This window comes from Suillus plorans (assembly GCF_016647745.1).
Source record: "Suillus plorans strain S12 chromosome Unknown HD556scaffold_17, whole genome shotgun sequence".
NCBI lineage: Eukaryota > Fungi > Basidiomycota > Agaricomycetes > Boletales > Suillaceae > Suillus > Suillus plorans.
Window position 1 is genome coordinate 344362 of NW_024537401.1, and position 17132 is coordinate 361493.

General features: G+C 49.7%; 5 protein-coding genes across 5 annotated transcripts; 4 read left to right on the forward strand and 1 right to left on the reverse strand.

Moving 5' to 3' along the window:
- The first annotated feature begins 149 nt into the window (after window positions 1–149).
- On the forward strand, window positions 150–2032 carry HD556DRAFT_267725 (SWI/SNF complex 60 kDa subunit). Its single transcript, XM_041310075.1, has 8 exons — window positions 150–266; window positions 319–487; window positions 537–683; window positions 731–850; window positions 906–1041; window positions 1093–1223; window positions 1275–1514; window positions 1569–2032. Exons 1-8 carry the CDS (start codon window positions 244–246, stop codon window positions 1833–1835), a joined length of 1233 nt encoding a protein of 410 aa, XP_041162288.1. The 5' UTR covers window positions 150–243; the 3' UTR covers window positions 1836–2032.
- Window positions 2033–2041: 9 nt separating this feature from the next.
- HD556DRAFT_1357954 (uncharacterized protein) lies at window positions 2042–4872 on the forward strand. Its single transcript, XM_041302532.1, has 8 exons — window positions 2042–2113; window positions 2169–2186; window positions 2248–2348; window positions 2404–2555; window positions 2607–2766; window positions 2822–2935; window positions 2985–3143; window positions 3197–4872. Exons 1-8 carry the CDS (start codon window positions 2099–2101, stop codon window positions 4479–4481), a joined length of 2004 nt encoding a protein of 667 aa, XP_041162289.1. The 5' UTR covers window positions 2042–2098; the 3' UTR covers window positions 4482–4872.
- A 9-nt stretch (window positions 4873–4881) lies between these two features.
- Window positions 4882–5506, forward strand: HD556DRAFT_1441190 (actin-related protein 2/3 complex subunit 5; the record flags this gene model as incomplete). The annotated part of the gene is made up of 4 exons (XM_041306252.1): window positions 4882–5027; window positions 5092–5164; window positions 5212–5394; window positions 5444–5506. The coding sequence occupies 4 exons, from the start codon at window positions 4882–4884 to the stop codon at window positions 5504–5506; spliced, it is 465 nt and encodes a 154-aa protein (XP_041162290.1).
- A 628-nt stretch (window positions 5507–6134) lies between these two features.
- HD556DRAFT_1219312 (DNA helicase Pif1 like protein) lies at window positions 6135–6452 on the forward strand (the record flags this gene model as incomplete). The annotated part of the gene is made up of 1 exon (XM_041296763.1): window positions 6135–6452. A coding segment is annotated over one exon (318 nt), but the record flags the coding sequence as incomplete, so codon positions are not given.
- A 1005-nt stretch (window positions 6453–7457) lies between these two features.
- On the reverse strand, window positions 7458–16981 carry HD556DRAFT_1233740 (uncharacterized protein; the record flags this gene model as incomplete). Its single annotated transcript, XM_041297619.1, has 6 exons — window positions 7458–8689; window positions 8744–10667; window positions 10721–13375; window positions 13438–13512; window positions 13563–16618; window positions 16672–16981. The coding sequence occupies 6 exons, from the start codon at window positions 16979–16981 to the stop codon at window positions 7458–7460; spliced, it is 9252 nt and encodes a 3083-aa protein (XP_041162292.1).
- Window positions 16982–17132: the final 151 nt, after the last annotated feature.

The window sequence follows — 17132 nt, forward strand, 5'->3', positions numbered from 1 at the left end:
GCGGGGAAAGAGTGACGTAGTTCAAGGTGGTGTGCTTGGTATTGTTTATTTGTAGATGTCACGCTGAGTCATATCCGGGGCGAATGCTGCTGGATAGGGTCGGACGGTCGGTATCATACCCTAGGATCGAAATGTTCTGGAATTGGCTGACTCCCACGATAATCGAATCAAACATTACATAAGCAAAACTTTGCCAAATCATTACCGTACTACTGTGCTAGGCAAGCGTCGGACTCGTACGCCATGGACGGGGTAAAAGCTGCTAAGTACGATGAAGTTCATAAATCCTTATGCTCAACATACTGAAAAAATCCTTAGGAGACGCAAAATCACAGATAAATCCGTCCCAAATGCTCTTGCGCAGCTTCCAGAGTTCGCTGAGGACTCACACATGTACCGAAGCTTGCTAGAGATGGAAAAGAGGCTCGACTGGACAATGAACCGGAAAAAGGTAGAAGTCCAAGACGCATTGGCGCGCAATCCGACTGTAGGTTTCACATGCTTGCAATATATGATTGGTACTAACAGATTATCAGACTGCGCGCACACTGCGGCTATTTTTGAGCCATACGGTCTCTGGGCAGCTGTGGCAAGCTGGCGAAGCTGGTGCCGAGGGCGTGAACTTTGAGACGGGGCAGGGAATTCCAGCCTGGTCTCTGAAGGTTGAGGGGCGACTATTAGAGGTACGTTTATTTCAGCGGATGAACGCATTGCTCTAACGCCCGTAAAGCTTCCCAACCAACGTGCGCGGGACAGGGTTTCTCCTCCAAAATTCTCCACTCTCATCAAACGAATGATCGTTGAGCTTGACCGTGACCCGACTTTGTATCCAGATGGGAATGTCATCGAGGTAAGCGGGCTCAGTTGATATGACGTGGTCATCTTATTTTAATTCGTTGTTTCAGTGGCCTCGAGGTCCGACTATTCAGCAGCCTCTCGATGGGTTTACCGTAAGGCGAACTGGGGACCAGCCGACGAAAGTGCGCATCATAGTATATCTCGAGCAGACACCAGAGCGGTATAAAGTGGCATCAGACCTGGGTACGTCTCGTGCATCTCGACTTCAATTCTCGACCTGATGATAGTCCCTAGGCAACGTCTTGGGAATCAAAGAGGAGAGTCGCATTGGCATAATTCAGGCCATGTGGAACTACATCAAAATACATGGCCTGCAAGACAAAACAGATCGCCGAAGAATACGCGCTGACGATTATCTGAGACCGGTACGCTGATTACATTGACTCTTTACTATCATATGAAGTTCATCGTTGCAGATCTTTGGCGGAGAAGGCATTATGTTCCACCAACTGCCAGAGCTAGTCAATCGATATTTGATGCCTCCAGACCCTGTAATTATCTATTACACCATCAACCCAGCACAGATACCCCCAGAGCGCCCTTCTGCCTGGGATGTCGAAGTCAAGATGGAGGACACGAGTTTGAAGAACCGCATCATGGTGACAGTACAATCAAGTAAAGACAGCACGTCCGACCTCACCAAGTTGGATGATGAAGTAATATGTCCACTCCCTCTGATCCGACCCCTTCTCTAACACCTAAAAATGTAGATTGCGCTGCTATCACAATCACTGCATAACTCGCACACGAAGCGGCAATTCCTTCAAAGTTTCGCCAGAGATCCAGCTAATTTCATACAAACGTGGCTGGCATCACAGTCTCGCGACTTGGAAAGTGTGCTTGGGAGCGGACCGAGTGAAGGTGCCACTATTCGCGCGGAGGAGTTGCGTAGGAGTGATTTCTTCAGGCTACCTTGGGTTGAGGAAGCTGTTGCTGTTCATGAGGGATTGCGCCTGGCATCTCGAGGCATGCAATGAAGGTTATAGAACTACGGTTCCTTGCTATATGTCGGCCTTGCTTTTGCAGTCTTATCTTATTCTAATCGTTGCATTGTTGTACTTACGTGTATTTCGCCAAGAGCTTTTGATGATCATTTCCCATTTCATGCTAGTATACGCGACCTTAATTTTTTTGACTCCAAAGTCAGACCACCCGAAATGAAACATGCGATAAAGACTACAATAGCTATAAGCGCCCACGTTGGGCATTACGACGGCACACCTTTCTCATTCTCACTGTCATGGCCAGTAAACAGGCAAGTCCTTTATTAATTGCTTTTGAGCTAGTCATGAAGGCGGTTCGTGTCACAGCTCGGGAAGTTGAGGCAGGTCAGTCGTCGATTTATGCTAATACGTGGCCTCTCTACTCAAGTGCTGTTGGAATGAATAGTGGGCTGGTGAGAAAATATCCTCGCGAGATAAGACTATCGTCGCGGAAGAGTTCAAGGACATCGAGCAGGACATCGAGCTCCGAAAAGAAGGGATTCTGAAGTGCGTTCGTCTTTCACAGAACTGCATAGAACCAATTGACATTCTACGTGACAAGGCTGCAGGCAGCTGCGGAAGATTACCAGCATGTACTTTCCAAAAAGAAGGAATCGACCGTTATACAAGAGACAGAGAAACTCATGCCGCTGGATGCACTGGGAATCGTAATGATATCACATGGGGAAGAATTCGGAGACGAATCTGCTTTCGGTACGCCACCACTCCTTTGTCGATTTACGCTACTTTAGTTGATATATTCAGGGACATCACTTGTGAAGTTGGGTAGAGCTCATTGCAAGGTTGCCACTCTGCAGGAGGCGTTCGCCCTTACTTTTCAGGATACCTTCATCACCTCCTGCCAGAACTTCGTTCAAGACATAAAGGACTACGAACACCAGCGGAAGAAGCTGGAGAGTAGGAGGTAAGATAAGCCAGTCCTCTTGCCGTCTTGAAGGTGCTCACTCTGGGTTCAACAGGCTGAGCTATGACGCCGCTATCACTAAATTTGATAAGATCAAAGGCAGCAAAAAGGAAAAAGAAAAGGAAAGGCGAGAAGCTGAGGATGAGCTACAACGCAGCCGTCTGCGCTAGTGAGTAACACACTAGAATTAGTCATCTAACTTACTGACAAGGGCATAGCGAAGAAACTGCTGAAGATGTGCGCTCCCGAATGCAGGCTATTCAGGAAAACGAGATACAACAACTTCGAGAGTTAACTTCGTTTTTGGACCTCAAGCTTAATTTCGCCAAGCAGTACTATGAAGTGTTGCAGGATGTGAAAGCAAACTGGTGTGACGAGTATGTTCATCCCAGCTAGCCTGGATCTAGCTTCTGATTCCCAATATGTTTAGGTCTACTCTGGCAAAGTTCGAGACTCAACGGAAGAGCTTTCACCCTCCTGTCTTCTCACGCGCCACAGACGATGGCAGATTTCAGTCTGTATCCAAGGGGTCCATGATTTCCCATGCGTCTGGTGCAGTAGCTTCCTCCAACGGTTCCGACGAGCATACTTCGTCCCCTATTTCTACCCGCCGGAAGTCAGACGCAGGGAACAGGACCATCTCACGACCGTCGTCGCGGGCATCTCGTAAACGCTCCGATAGCAGTGTTACACGGAAACGTTCTGACAGTGAGGCTACATCTGGTGCCCCCGAGACTCCGAAGGCAGACATTTCGGGTAAGAAGATGAACATTACTGGTTGGGCATCGAGCGCCATGAGCTCGATGACGGGAAGAGGGAAGAAAGACAGAGATAACTTTGCAGCCCTCACAAACGGGGACGACCCTGAGACAGATATCACTGACTTTTCCCGTCCTCCAAGCTCTCGGTCCTTTTCTCGGAAATCACCCAGTTCCAAGGCGAAAGAGCTACTTAATGGGTCCCCAAAAACGGCGACTCAAATCATGAAGCCACCTTCCCAATACGCACAAAAGCTTGTTCGGGCGTTACACGACTTTACAGGTTCTTCAGATGAGCTCACCTTCAAAGCCGGTGACGAAATTATTGTTATCCAAGAAGTTCTGGATGAGTGGTGGCTTGGCGTTTTGTCAAACGGTCGGAAGGGGCTGTTCCCCTCTACGTATACGGAAACCATTTCATTGTCACCATCATCTTATCGAGTCTCGGCGCAGTCATCTGAAGACGACTTGCACTATACTGCTGCGAGCGAGGATAGCGAAGACGATGTCAATTACCTTCTTGGAAGTCGTGTTATGGACACGAGCCATATATCTGCGAGGTTTGGACATGGTTTCGATACAGAGAGTGTCACTAGTACCGTTCCTGAGGATGAGGAAGAGTCAAGGTTGGTGACGGCGAAAATTGATGAAGAAGACGTGTACTATAACCCGCGTCACGCATCTCCACAACTGCTTCCACCTTCCATCTCCAGCAGCCGACCTACCTCTGAGTCTAGCTTTGCAATCAAGCGCGCTCCACCACCTCTTCCGTCACGTCGACTGACTAACACAACTGCTCCCCCGCTACCTAGCCGCACCTCTATCAAGCCCCAGTCACAATTTAATAGTCCCCGTCCTCTGACATCGGCATATCTGACACCATCGCCTTCTGCGAGCAGTGTGCAAGGACCAAACGTCTCACCTTTCGATAGCCTCTTGGACGTGTCTTCCACTTAAAGATTGCGATGCAGTTGCTCCGATTCTGCGCTGGTCTTGGATTATCTGCATTCGGTGGATCGTTAGCTGTCGTTTTGCTAAATCATTGATTGTTAATGTGACTACTTACACTACATCTACCGTGTCGAGGGGGATTCGTCAGATAGGCGAGTTCGGGGCCCTCTAGGTCAAGTTCCACTTCTATTTGTTTGTTGTATGCATTCTTCGACACGAGCTCTCGGACAGACATCTCCATCAGTATTAACTAGAACTACTATAATCATTTGGTGGGAACAATTCATGTTCGAGCAATCAGGATGCTCGACTACTGAATCTGTCGATTACTTATAATTAGACATGTACGTGACTTGTGACAATATTAATCGCAGCATCTCTACTCCGAGACTCCATTCCAACGACCATGTCTTTTAGAAAGATTGACATCGACGCTTATGACGAGGATGTCCTACTGGAGGGCGAGCTTTGCGAGCCAGATCCACGCGATCCCGCTCAAGTCTTGAGTGATGCGAAACAGAAACAGGCAGCAGTCCGGAGCACGTTAGCGAGGTATAGTGCTCCCTTCTCGCTACTTTACAACATGATCTAACCTAAGTACTACTCATTCGCGCAGGGGGGACATACCAGGGGCGCTGGGAATCGCGCTGGACAGTATACCTTATGGGCCAAACGTCGAGGAAGCTAAGGTGACTCTGTTGCCCACATCTCACCAATACGCTGACATTCGTGTAAGAACCTGACGTTGCAGACCGTTGTCTCGATACTGAATAGCACGAAATCATCGGATATAATCAGCGTCGTGAAAGCGCTCTCCCAGGATACTCAAGACACGTTGATGAAGTACCTTTACAAGGGTATGGGGATGCCGGGCTGGGGTGATGTGAGCGGCAGCGTGCTCTTGGGGTGGCATGAGAAGGTGTGTCTAAAGCTCTTCTCCCATATGAATTTTCTGACCATAATGGTAGCTGACCGAAGTCGCTGGCACTGGCTGTATCGTACGAGTAATGACTGACAGAAGAATCGTATAAATCAGCATAGCACCAACATTTGAAGTTGCCACCGGTACACATGGTCCCGAGCTCTTGCAAAATGGGGCAGCCGCTCAGACACGATGATCGTGACGTTGCTAATCTCAAATGGAACCCGTAATACCAGTGTTTTGCCAAAGAAAGAAGGCGACTGGGCCCGAGGGTGGGCACTAAGTGCTCTCACTTTAATGAAGTACAACAAGCCAAAGTCGAGACCGCATCCATGGTAATTTTGTGCTGACCCACACTACATCATCTCCGATGCGTTTGCGGATGCCAGGAACATTAGTGATGCTCTTCAGTTGCTCCTGAGGTCATGCAGCTGTATACCGGTCGGGAGTTCCGAAGTGCTTACGCCCAATGGTCTCAATCACGATATCACTCGCTGTGACTTATAGTCGCAGAGCTGTTACACGAGTTACCATTGGATGATTGCCAAGGCTGTACATGGGCATTTGCTCGAAGAACAACTTAAACAATCATCACAGGCTTAGTTTTGAGCCCGAATGTTATCCTCACGGTGACATGGGTTGGGGCCTCTGTCAAATTGATGGTATTCCGAATCTGTCGGAAGTAGACTGGTATCGGTCGCGCTTGCTGGCAGATGATGGCGATCGTTTTAGCATTCGGGAAAACGTTGATGGTGAACGCGCTGGCTTCCACACTGCGCGCTTCAGGACACGTCACCCTCATCGTCGGAAGCAGCGCATTGTGTGCGACAGCTTATAAACGTGGGCGGACTGCTCATTATATATTCGGGATCCCTGTAACGGGAGACTGCACGGATCTTCACTCCACCATACATCCCTTCTCTGCACGAGCCGATCTCATTCGCAACGCTACAGCAATCATATGGGACGAGTTGCCCATGGCAAACAAAGCAGCATGGCAGTGTGTAGACAACTTATGCCGTCGCATCATGAATGTCTACGACAAACCTTTTGGACAGAACGATTTCCAATATCCTGTGACTCCCATGTGCGCGCTCCACTTGAGCTCCACTGGCGCTCCAACATCTTGACGCTCCTTTTCCTTTGGATCTCCGCTTCCTCTTGCCTGCAGCGGTTGTTCCTTTCTCCGCGTAACGTTTTCGTAGATGAGTTCAACGAGATGATATTAGATGCATTGCCGGGAGATTATGGTGAGCACGAAATGACACGCAGAACGAAGGATGATGATGACAGCGAGCGCAATCTGAAAGAAGCTGAACAGGTGCCTCCTGACGCACCTGAACAAACGCCTGACTATCTCGCAATGTTGGCGTATCCCAATACTCCTCCCCATCGATTGGACCTCAAGATCGGCGCCGTATGCGCTATTCAACGGAATCTATCAGTCGAGAAAGGATTGGTACGGAACGCGCGTGTCTGCATCACCGGTCTTCATCGCCGGTTCATAGAAGTGCAGATTCCCGAGACGGAGGAAAGACACTGTCTCCCTCGGATTACTTTCACGTTCAATCCGCCGGGTTCGAGCTGGACGGTCAATCGAAAGCAGTTTCCATTGCGTGCGGCTTACGCTACGACGTTCAACGGAAGCCAAGGGCTAACCTTACAGAAGGCGGTTCTCGACTTGCGCACCGATTCCTTCGCACACGGACAACTGTACACTGCGCTGTCGAGAGTGCGTGGTTGCAGAGACATTCAGGCGCTGTTTCGAGAGGAGGAGGAAGAGACGACGGCCAACGTAGTATACAGACGTCTGTTATTGTGAAATAGATGGGGTTACCGTCCGAAGGGTTCGGAACTCTTGTAAATACTTAAGCATTCTGATTCATATGGAGGTACATGACGCTGCAGCAAGACGTATAATGTTTCTACGAATTCAACTGCAAATACATTCACAAAACACAATTACATCATGATGAAGACCAGTGTTGACGTTGACTGGAATTGCAGTCAGTAAGATCCTTGGCAGAAAGGCAAAAACTTACGCTAAACAGACCTGGCGCTCATTCCAGGAAATCCCCCTCGGTCAGAATGCGCCCATTGAATATCTTTCCGAGGTGAGTTGGCAGATACCCCATGCCTTTCCTTCTCATTCCGAACAACCTCTTGAGCGGAGGAAGCTGGGATTGCTTGAACAAACACAATGCTCTCGCAGAAGAGCGGTTCTCCTCCCTGATGAATCCATCACTGTCGGCTATCAAGTCCTCGTCCCCCAAATCCGGCGCGTTGAGCCCTAAGAAATTGCAAGTGCGAAGATACATCTCGTAACTGGAGAAATAGAGTTGACCCGCAAAAAGGTTGAGCTGGCAAATCAGCGGTTCCGCTGGGGTCAGATGTGGCGTCGAAGGAACATGGTACAGTTGAAGATCATCGCATGCCTTCATCGTTTTTGTGGTCCGAGGAGTATAGACGCACAACTGAACTGCGTTACTATTGCGGATATCAGGCAGCAGTGCATCCACTTCGTTCGGGCTCATGACTACCAGCACTCCAACATCACTGAGCACGATCCAATTGACGGGCCGCAGGTATTCATCCGCTTTCTGTGTGGTAAGGATAGTCCCCACCGTACGAGCGAAGTCACGGGTTACTAAAACGTTGTGCGCCCACCGATCGCCTTCATGAAACTCAGCGGTGGTGTTGACGAGGCTGGATAGCGCTGGAATGAAAGCGGGTGACCTTTTGAGAATTCGGCCGGTCTTGACAAAATGACGAACATGCGCATGCAACTCCTGAGTTGCGGGTTGCACTTTGGGCGGTCTTTGAACTTGACGTTCTCTCTCTACCTCGTGAATCACCTCCCTCTCTTGTTCCTCATCCATGCTCCTTTCGGGCCCCGTTAAAACTCCGAGCTCCTCACACTTGCTTCGAATGTCTGCATCGCAAACATGGGATACCTGAGAAGGACTGCGTGGTGCGTACATATCCTCTAATGAACGCTCCTCTGGCTGTAACCAGGCTGTTTTCAGGGTGGAACTCGAAGTGGTAGGTGCACGCGAGAATTGAGTCCATGCGGAATGCCGGGCGTTGAAATCCGATCCCTGTTGAACCCAGTGGAATGCACGCATCTGAATATCAAGACAGGTTTCGAGCATCGACCAGTGCAAAATATCCGTAACATCGACACGGTCTGTATCAGCCTTCTGAGTCGCCAAACGAATGCTTCGGTCAACTTCTGTTGGAGCAAAGAACATCACCGAGTGGCCATTGCCCAACTTCCGCATTCGCATGCATCCTGTGTCGTTGGTTATTATCAAAATTGATACGCATGAACTCTGGAATCACAGACCTTGTGTCAGGCGGTCTTTCGTGACTTTCGGACCAAGCGTGACAGCAGCTCGGAAGCCAGAAGGTAACTTGACATCCGTTCCTCTGGTGTGCGCATCATCGAGATATATCACACACTGGTCGAGCTGTTGGGCGAAGGGAGACGACACAAGAGGCTCTATTGTCCCATCCTGACTGATAACCACGATTTCGTCGTCGTCGTTCACAAATACTGCGGCTTGGGCGTCGCGTTTGGCTCGAAGCCATGCCTCGGCCAATTCCTGATTCTTCAATTCCAGCATCTGTGCACCAACATCCAGGAGCACGCGGACCTCGGGGGTTTGTGCTATCAAGGTCTCGATGAAATGTTGTACCTTCTGGCCAGGTGGTATGGGTCTGTAGCAGTTGTTTTCTGGGCGCAAAAGGAACGCCAGGACTCGGGCATTCGTGCTGCGTTGGTAATCGAGGTCATGCTGCACTATTGAGCTTGGCAAAAGATACCGATTGTCGTTGGTACCAGAAAAGCCGGTGGTGAGATGTCTCTTCTCTTGAGCGAGATCCCACCCGGAGCAGGTGAGCTTGCTAGGAAATGCCTTTGCTTCCTTGGGAAAAACTACTCGTGACAGGTAGAAATCTATGACTGCCTTGTGGAATTCGAACAGTCGTTGAAGTTCAGGGAGCTGCTCTGCGGATTCCGTGTTGATTCCGCTAAGATGACACAGACTGTCTGGGACAGACTGAAGTCCAAGCACCCAGGATTCATACTCAAGGGTAGGATTATCCTGCTTGAGCAGGAGCTCGAAGCACAATATCAGCTGCTGGAGCGTGAGACCCCCATAATAGTATGACAGGCATGTGAGGGTGACAGCAACGTCCGGGTGACCAAACTCTGCCCGCAGCGAGGGCATATCTTTTGCGCGAAATGGAACAGCTAGCATAGTTCGTTTTGGGGCAAGGCCATAGTCCACGCGCCAGCGACGTTCTTTGAGGGCGTACACCAAGATCCCACATGCTAGCAATCCACGCAGGACTAGGAGGCCTGGCCAGACTGTAGTGTGTTTATAGCGATCCTCCACCACGCTGACACAAGTACTGGATATATTCTCAGTTGCGATAAAGCGGCAAACAGCTTCTTTCACGTGGAGAGGTGCTTGATCGAAGTTGATATTTTCAAGCGCGCCATTGACAACATCCTCTGCGATCCATTGGACTAATGTGTTACCTGCTGTCGGGTGCAGAATGCGAATGAAGGGGAATCCCCCGTGCTCGCGAATAGAAACTTCTGAACGAGAGGGAAAATCGCTCATGAGCCGAGCGGCGTGCTTCGCAACAAGACTCAACACTTGTTGTGTTGTCGTCCACCTTTCGGGATGACCTTGAAGCGACGTTTGGAGACCCACAGTGTATACCAGCTGGTAGCGGACGTGCAGAATTTCATCGCTTTCATCCAGGATGTCGCGTGTGTGATTGTCTAGCCATAGCTGAGTCCGCAGTATTTGAGCCCGTAGTATATCATCAGCAGGTTTAGTCCGATTGGACAGCTGACGGTCGACAGCCATCAGCTGGAACGACAAAATATGGTCCTGTTGCACGACCAAGATCCCCTTGGTATCCATGCACTCTTGCATTAGGTCACGATACATTTGCACCTTCGATGGGTTGATAGAGAGCGCGCGGGAGAATGGGACATAGAAAATGCGCCTTTGCGCGAGGCCGCTTAGTCGTTCAACCAGAAGTTGGAACATCTGAGACGACAACGACTTCAGCACGATTACTCGGATCAGTTTGTGGCCATCAGAAAGTGCGGCTGCTGCGAGGGGAACGATAACGTAGGATTTGCCTTCACCCATGTTCAGTTGGAGAGAAGTATTTCTTCCTGTGGATGGTGACATCATCTCCAGCGCAACCTTGACCTGGACTGGCCGTGCCAAGAACTGACTTTCGATCTAAGAATGTCGATAATCAATAACCATCAACGATTGATTTCTTTATAGCGTACCTGTATTAAAAGCCAGTCAGAGTATAGCTCCGGATCAAATCCTTCACATCTTTCGCTCTCCAACTCTTTGAAGAACTCGACCCAGTTTTTCTTCGCAGCAAAGACCAACAGCCTTCGTGAGTGTTGCAGTTGCAAAAGTATCTGCGACAGCTGAACAAGAGTAGCACGCCAAGCCTTCCCCAAAGAATTTCCTGCTGCAGAAGCCATGCGTGTGAAAAGGAAATTTGGTGTAACTCGAGGCCATAATCCAGCATCATACAACGTGTTCTCAGCCGCAGAGGAGGGGGAGAGGGCGTGTGAAATTGATGCGAGTGAAACTTGGAATTGCAGGCTGTGGAGAGAATGGTACTCAAGCAGTAGTTCCATCGTGTAAGGCGTAGAATCTGGTGGGGCAACGATCTTTTCGTCGGAGTAAATTGACATGCTCTGGTCCAGATCATCGGCGTATTTGCGGCGAAACTTGTCACTTCCTCGTGCACGAAAGTCGTTGATCAACCGCTGGAGCCTCACTGTAACTCGGGAGTCTGGAGATACCAAACCTCTCCCAATGGCATCAGGCAGAGCTTGGGAAGACCCGTACATGCCTGTCACAGGCGGATCTCTATTGAAAAGGTACTGGGCATCAACGGATGAGGCCGGTGATGCAACATCCGAGCTCTCAAGGTGGGAATCAAGACGATATTGAGAAGGTAGTTTTGAAGGAGGTTTGGGCGTGTAGAGCTGTTTCAACGTTCCCTGCAGGCCATCCAGGTGTAGCTTCAGATGACGGTTTCGCCAACAGCTGCAAAATACTGGGGAAAGTTTCCCTGCCAGCTCATTGAGATTGTAGCACTTCACTTCCAACGTACTAAGTGCCGGAGGATTTTCGCATGGCCAGGCACCCCGAACTTTGCTGAGAATGACTTGCTTTTCAGAGCGACACTTGTCTTCGAAAGCTGAATAACGACGCTGCCCCAGAGTCTTTTCATCTTCGCCAGGCATTGCAGGTAGGTGTCTCTCCTGGCTGTTTTCGTAATCTTTGGAGCACGAATTGATGATATTGTCCAATCTCGTATCGGACAGCATGAAACCATCCGAGAGATCATAAGAGGTGAACTTCGGAGGGCCTCCCAGGCTGCGAATTTCGGGAACCGTAGCGAAAGCTAGGAGTGTTGGCACAAGCGCATCATCATCCAACAAGCTGTATGCTACCGAAGTCAAGGTGAACACCAGCCGATATGTGTCCTTCCTTGTAGCCCTGCGGCAGTGATCGTACGCAGAAAGGAAGACGTCTGAAAAAGTCGGTTGAAGCCAGTCTTTGGAGTACTGTAAACTGAACGCCTCGCCAATGCCGTGGACATTTTGCCACTGAATCAACAAACTGAGGAGGTTCTGTTGCACTGGAAGTCTGCTTGGCGGCTGATGCACCATGAAGGCGGTTTGAAATGCCCTCGCTTCCGCAACGTTGTCGGGAATATGACGTGAAGCGTAGAAAACATCTGTATCGCCGAGCGGAAGTGGAAGAGAGAACTCATCAGGATAGATCGTCGAGGCGCGAACTGAAGCGCGCTCAAGAAGGTGGTCGGTGAATTGCGGAAGCTCAAAGGCAACCCGAAGGTTTGCAGACCCTTCTGAGAAAGTCGAAAGTTTCAATCCGTAATCCATGATAGATTTCGCGGCTGGATGAAAACCATGGTGCTGTGCAAGGGGCGCAAGGCAAGACCACGAAATTGTCTGCATCTTCTGAAGATGAGTGGGATACCAGACGCGCATGGTTGACAACGAACTGATCTCGCGTAAAAGATCTGCGTCGCGAGAGCGAAGCTTCATAAACGATCGGCAAGCTGCGGAATGCAAGAGATGCAACGCCTCCTCTGTCCCCGTTCGACCCGTCAGGGGATCAGGGAGACAGCCGCTGGTAACAGCGTGAAGGAGCGCCTGATAGAGCTTGCTTGTGAGACCCACATTCCCAGTGAGGCATTGTAGATCCGTATCAATCCTATACAACTGGTATGTCACTCGAGTACCTTCAGAAGCGATGGTGACGCGGGCATGGTGACCATTAGCAGAGAATGAGATACGACCGTCTGGGATGATGACAGTGCGTGGATTCTCATCCAGAACTTGCAACTTCGGGCGCAGGATGAGTTGATTGACTAATCCTAGCATCGTGCCACTAGACTGAATGATATCAACGACCATGTTGCGCATGTTACGGCACTGCAATTCTCCATCCTCATCGATGAAGAACTCGAGGCCATATCGAGGCAAATTAGCCTTCAATGAGGGAGTGCTACATTCGCAGGATGCTTTGTTATATGTGACCATGATAAAGCACGCATCTTCCAGAGGACGCAGCCTCTTGGAGATCATGTCCCACGTTTGGCTGCGTATGTCGACAAGGGTGGCACCACTGGAGTTCTGCGCCGTTGAGGAACCCGAAACAGCAAATCGTAGGACCCAATTGTCAGATGAAGATTTCCACGCATTGTCTGCTGGCCGAATCTCAATTTCGCTCGTGCGCAGGTTAAGCCAATGAGTATGTTCCGCGACCAAGGTGGTTGGTAAGTCATTCACGAATTTATGGCTCGGAATGAGCTGGAGGATAGGTGAATCGCCTTTGATATGCTTCGCACGGATGATGAGATCGTTCGAGTCATGGAGAGCGAAAGACACCTTCAGGAGCAAGCGAGTGCGTCTTTAGTTACTGAGTAATTACAACGAGAGTAACCACTGACCTGATGGTCACAGAAGTTTCCGCGTGTTGCATATTCCATTCCACAAATATCAGCTGGAACGATGTCCAGAACTTGCTGTAGTCAATAGGTGAGTATGTGCGAACAACTACGGCTTTCGGACTCACATCGCCGAAAATCGATTGGTAAGTGTGATGTTGCACTATAATTGAAGGAAGCCTCCCCAGCTGCTTCCCGTCGACAAGCAAGCATCCGCTAATCAAATTGATGTGCACGTCCTGTGGTAATTGGGAATTAGAAGGTGCAGTCTGCGCCATGAGCCAACGAGAATTCGGAGTTGCCAATGCCCTCCAAGGAATTCCTGGTCTGTAGCTGCCCCAAATCTTAGCCATCGCGCAATCAAGACCCTCCCTGTGAAACTCTGCATATTGGCGAATAATAGGTTCTAATGCGTGACAACACCTCTTGTCTCGTTCTAGCAGTAGCTTGGAATGTTGTGGAAGGCTGTCGAGTTGGCTTGGAGTGTTGTCATAAATCATGACCGCACAATATACAAATACTTTGATGTCATCGTTCGACGTCAGGAGCAGTGAGGCGTCTCCATCGACATTGAAGGTGCTACGACAGGTGACTGCCATATCCCGAACACGCCCTTGTAAATCTCGGCTGACCGTCTCGTCGTTGCTGGCTTGCATTTTCTCTGATAGTTGCGTCAGCAACGTAAATGCCGCAGTTCGTATCCTTCGAAGGAGCGCATGTCCGCGATTTTTGACACTCTGTTCCTGAGTCGAGGACAAGACGCGGCACACAAGCATCACGATAGTGTCGATAGTGATAGCTTCCAGCCAATTTCTTTCAACGCTCGCCATCAAATCGTCCAGCTCTCCAAGTAGTGCAATAAGGAAAGGCATGCTGTTCAACTCCTCGTGCCAAATAAGGCCGTCGTGGGACGAAAATGGGCCGACCTGTGAAATAGCTTGGGTCAACAGTAGGTGGACCTCCTCACGTCGAAAGTTAAGTGTCCTTGCACGAAGTTCACGGAGCACATTCATCCATTGTAAACGCGGCCCACTCCGCAAGGCTCCGAACGCGATGAATTCGTGGATGGTCATGTCCTTGTGACAACCTACTTGATTGGACATGACTTCGTTTGACGTGTGGGATGTCCCTTCAAGGTACTGCTGCATACCATTATATGGTCCCTTTGGAAGAAGGAAAGTGCATAACTTGGTGGCATCACATCGCAGCAGTACGTCTGTCACCCATGCATCTGTCGTTGTGTCGAAAGGCCGAAGTTGGAGCCCATTATTCACACAGACTTTGGTGTCCACCGCAGGAATGTGAGTGTTACTGTAATGAGACTTGGAGAAAGGCTTGGCATCCGACGCCAAAGTGAGCCTTTGTCTTGCATGGCATGTACGATATTGCTTCAAGGCGTCATATTTTGGCAGTGTCATGAAGGGACAAGTGGACGAAATCGTTTCTGGAGCGCAGATGTCGACGAAGATATGGAATGTCATGGATCTCCACATGTCGAACGTAATGGGGCATGCTAGCTCAAACACGACCACTATTGCCTCCTGTTCACGCTCTGGTAGCGGCCACTCGTGAACCGTAATTGTCATGGATTGCATCTCCTTCTCCACGCGACACCTTTCACAATGCTTTTTCTTGTGGCAATCCCGGCCGCGGGAGTTGACAGTGTATTTGTGCGCTAAATTGCCTGTGCGTGTCTCCAGGTCACAGTACCTCTTGTTTAAGGTCCGAAGCTCGGTCAACTTCTTCTCCCGCTGTTTCTGACCATCCACCTCAATGCAAACCTTCAAACTCTGTAGCTTGGATGACTGGGAGAAATATCGCGATGCGAACGACTTGTCATCCCTGGTAAATGAGAATGCTGACAGATGGCTGGAAGCCTGGCAATGACGAGCTTTCAAATAGGCATGCAATGCGTTCAAACGATCAAGGGCGGAAGCTTGGCGGATTAAAAGACACTCCCAAAGTGTCAATGGGATTTCGGGAGAGTATTCTGCCAGGAGTGGGATTTGTCCAACGACGATCCTATCCATTGCTACCCAGAGCTCGAAAAGGGTGAGAAGCATGATAGACAAATTCTCCGGATTTCCTTTATAATCTTTAAGCGCTCTCGAAGAGTATGCAGAGGCGCATGCCTCAATTGAGATGCATGCGGAATCGATGCTCCGGAGTGGAACGCGCGTCACCCAGTCATCTATCCCTGATCTGATGGCGATCTCGAAGTCTGCTAGGGCAAGATATGGTTCTGCGGTATAGGCGGCTGTCAGGAAGCTAGCTTCGGCGTCAAGGAAATTATCGATTGTCCCGCGTGTGTGGTGGCTGGGATTGAATGAGGTTGTTTTGGAAGAGGAATGCTGGTTCTGTAAAGCTTGGAAGATGTACTCTCGGCTCGTGTTCAAGGAAAGATGGGTATCTCGCAAAATTCGGAGGCTCTCCGGAGCCCAAAGAGGCGAGGTCCGTTGTGCGTTCTGAACAGATCCCCATCTTTCCTCCAGGACACTCCTCACATCACCGGTGACCTTACTGACCATCTGCGACAACTCCAGAGATGAAGAGGATCCAAGCTTGAAAAGGCGGCGCGCGATCTTTGCTGACATAAAGTGTAGAATGTCGTTCGATAAGTCACGGTCGAGGGCGAGGGTCGTGACCCTCGCCATGAAGAACAGCATGAACGATTTATACGTCGTTCGTCCGAGAGCACTGCGCTCCAGGGTTGTCTGTAAGGCAACGCGAATGACAAGCCAGAGTGGAGACCGCCTCCATGGCAATTTCGCGCTGTCCCACAGCACATCATCTCCGATGCGCTTGCGGATGCGAGGAACATCAGCGATGCTCCCGAGGCCACGCAATATACCGGTCAGGAGCTCTGTAATATACCGTGGATGCGTGGTGTCCCTCTCTTCGAGAACAATGGATTTAGCCTTTTTTCTCGTCGCTGCTGCATCGAGTACATCTTGATCCATGTGGACGAGAAAATTTGCCAGCTCGGCAGGAAAGGTAGCATTGTCAATGTTCATATCTGGGACCGTGATAGCAGGTCCAGGATAGGAACATATCAGCTTTCCCTTTGCGCCCATCACTGCGGTAGGGTCAGGAGAGACCTCAAATGACTCGAATATAGTTTCGGATTCGAGTCTTCTTATTACAACCGCAGCGTTTTGAGCGCGAATCATATATACAAGGACATCTGAAAATAAATACTCAATACAGACAAAGAATGCGAATGAGAAACAACAAGACCTTTGGTGTCCATAGCATTGATTTGAGATTTGACTTCTTTGGCAGACATCACGCTGAATTTGATTGAATCTTTGAGATTACGAAGCATTTTCACGCTGCTCGTCCAAAGCGGTAGCTTATTGGACGGCAGCTGGTTACTGAAGGTAATGGCAGCATCAAATACTGCCCAAGATAAGGACAGGTCGTTCTCCAGGGACTGGTCACTCCCTTGAGGCAATTTGAGGGGGAGAAATACGTGATTGATGATATATTCCAGACTAGGTTGATCTTCTGACTTGGAAAGATGATTCACTGTTGAATATTGAGACATGTTACCAACGGGATGAGGGAGAGGAATTGGCCACTGACGGTGAAATTCGGCCACTCTAATAAAGGAGCCCCTAGGCGCTCATCTCACGCCTCAGCAGGGTTGAATCCGCACAAAGCGAGAACCTGTGTACAATGCATCATAGAAGTTCCAC

What these genes read in the sequence shown, in the direction of transcription:
- HD556DRAFT_267725 (XM_041310075.1), top strand. Translation starts at nt 244, where the DNA reads ATGGACGGGGTAAAAGCTGCTAA. An exon ending in CATTGGCGCGCAATCCGACT is followed by an intron (nt 488 to 536) that starts GTAGGTTTCACA and finishes ACAGATTATCAG; the next exon opens with ACTGCGCGCACACTGCGGCT. An exon ending in TAAAGTGGCATCAGACCTGG is followed by an intron (nt 1,042 to 1,092) that starts GTACGTCTCGTG and finishes GATAGTCCCTAG; the next exon opens with GCAACGTCTTGGGAATCAAA.
- HD556DRAFT_1357954 (XM_041302532.1), top strand. An exon ending in AAGAAGCTGGAGAGTAGGAG is followed by an intron (nt 2,767 to 2,821) that starts GTAAGATAAGCC and finishes TGGGTTCAACAG; the next exon opens with GCTGAGCTATGACGCCGCTA. An exon ending in CAACGCAGCCGTCTGCGCTA is followed by an intron (nt 2,936 to 2,984) that starts GTGAGTAACACA and finishes ACAAGGGCATAG; the next exon opens with CGAAGAAACTGCTGAAGATG.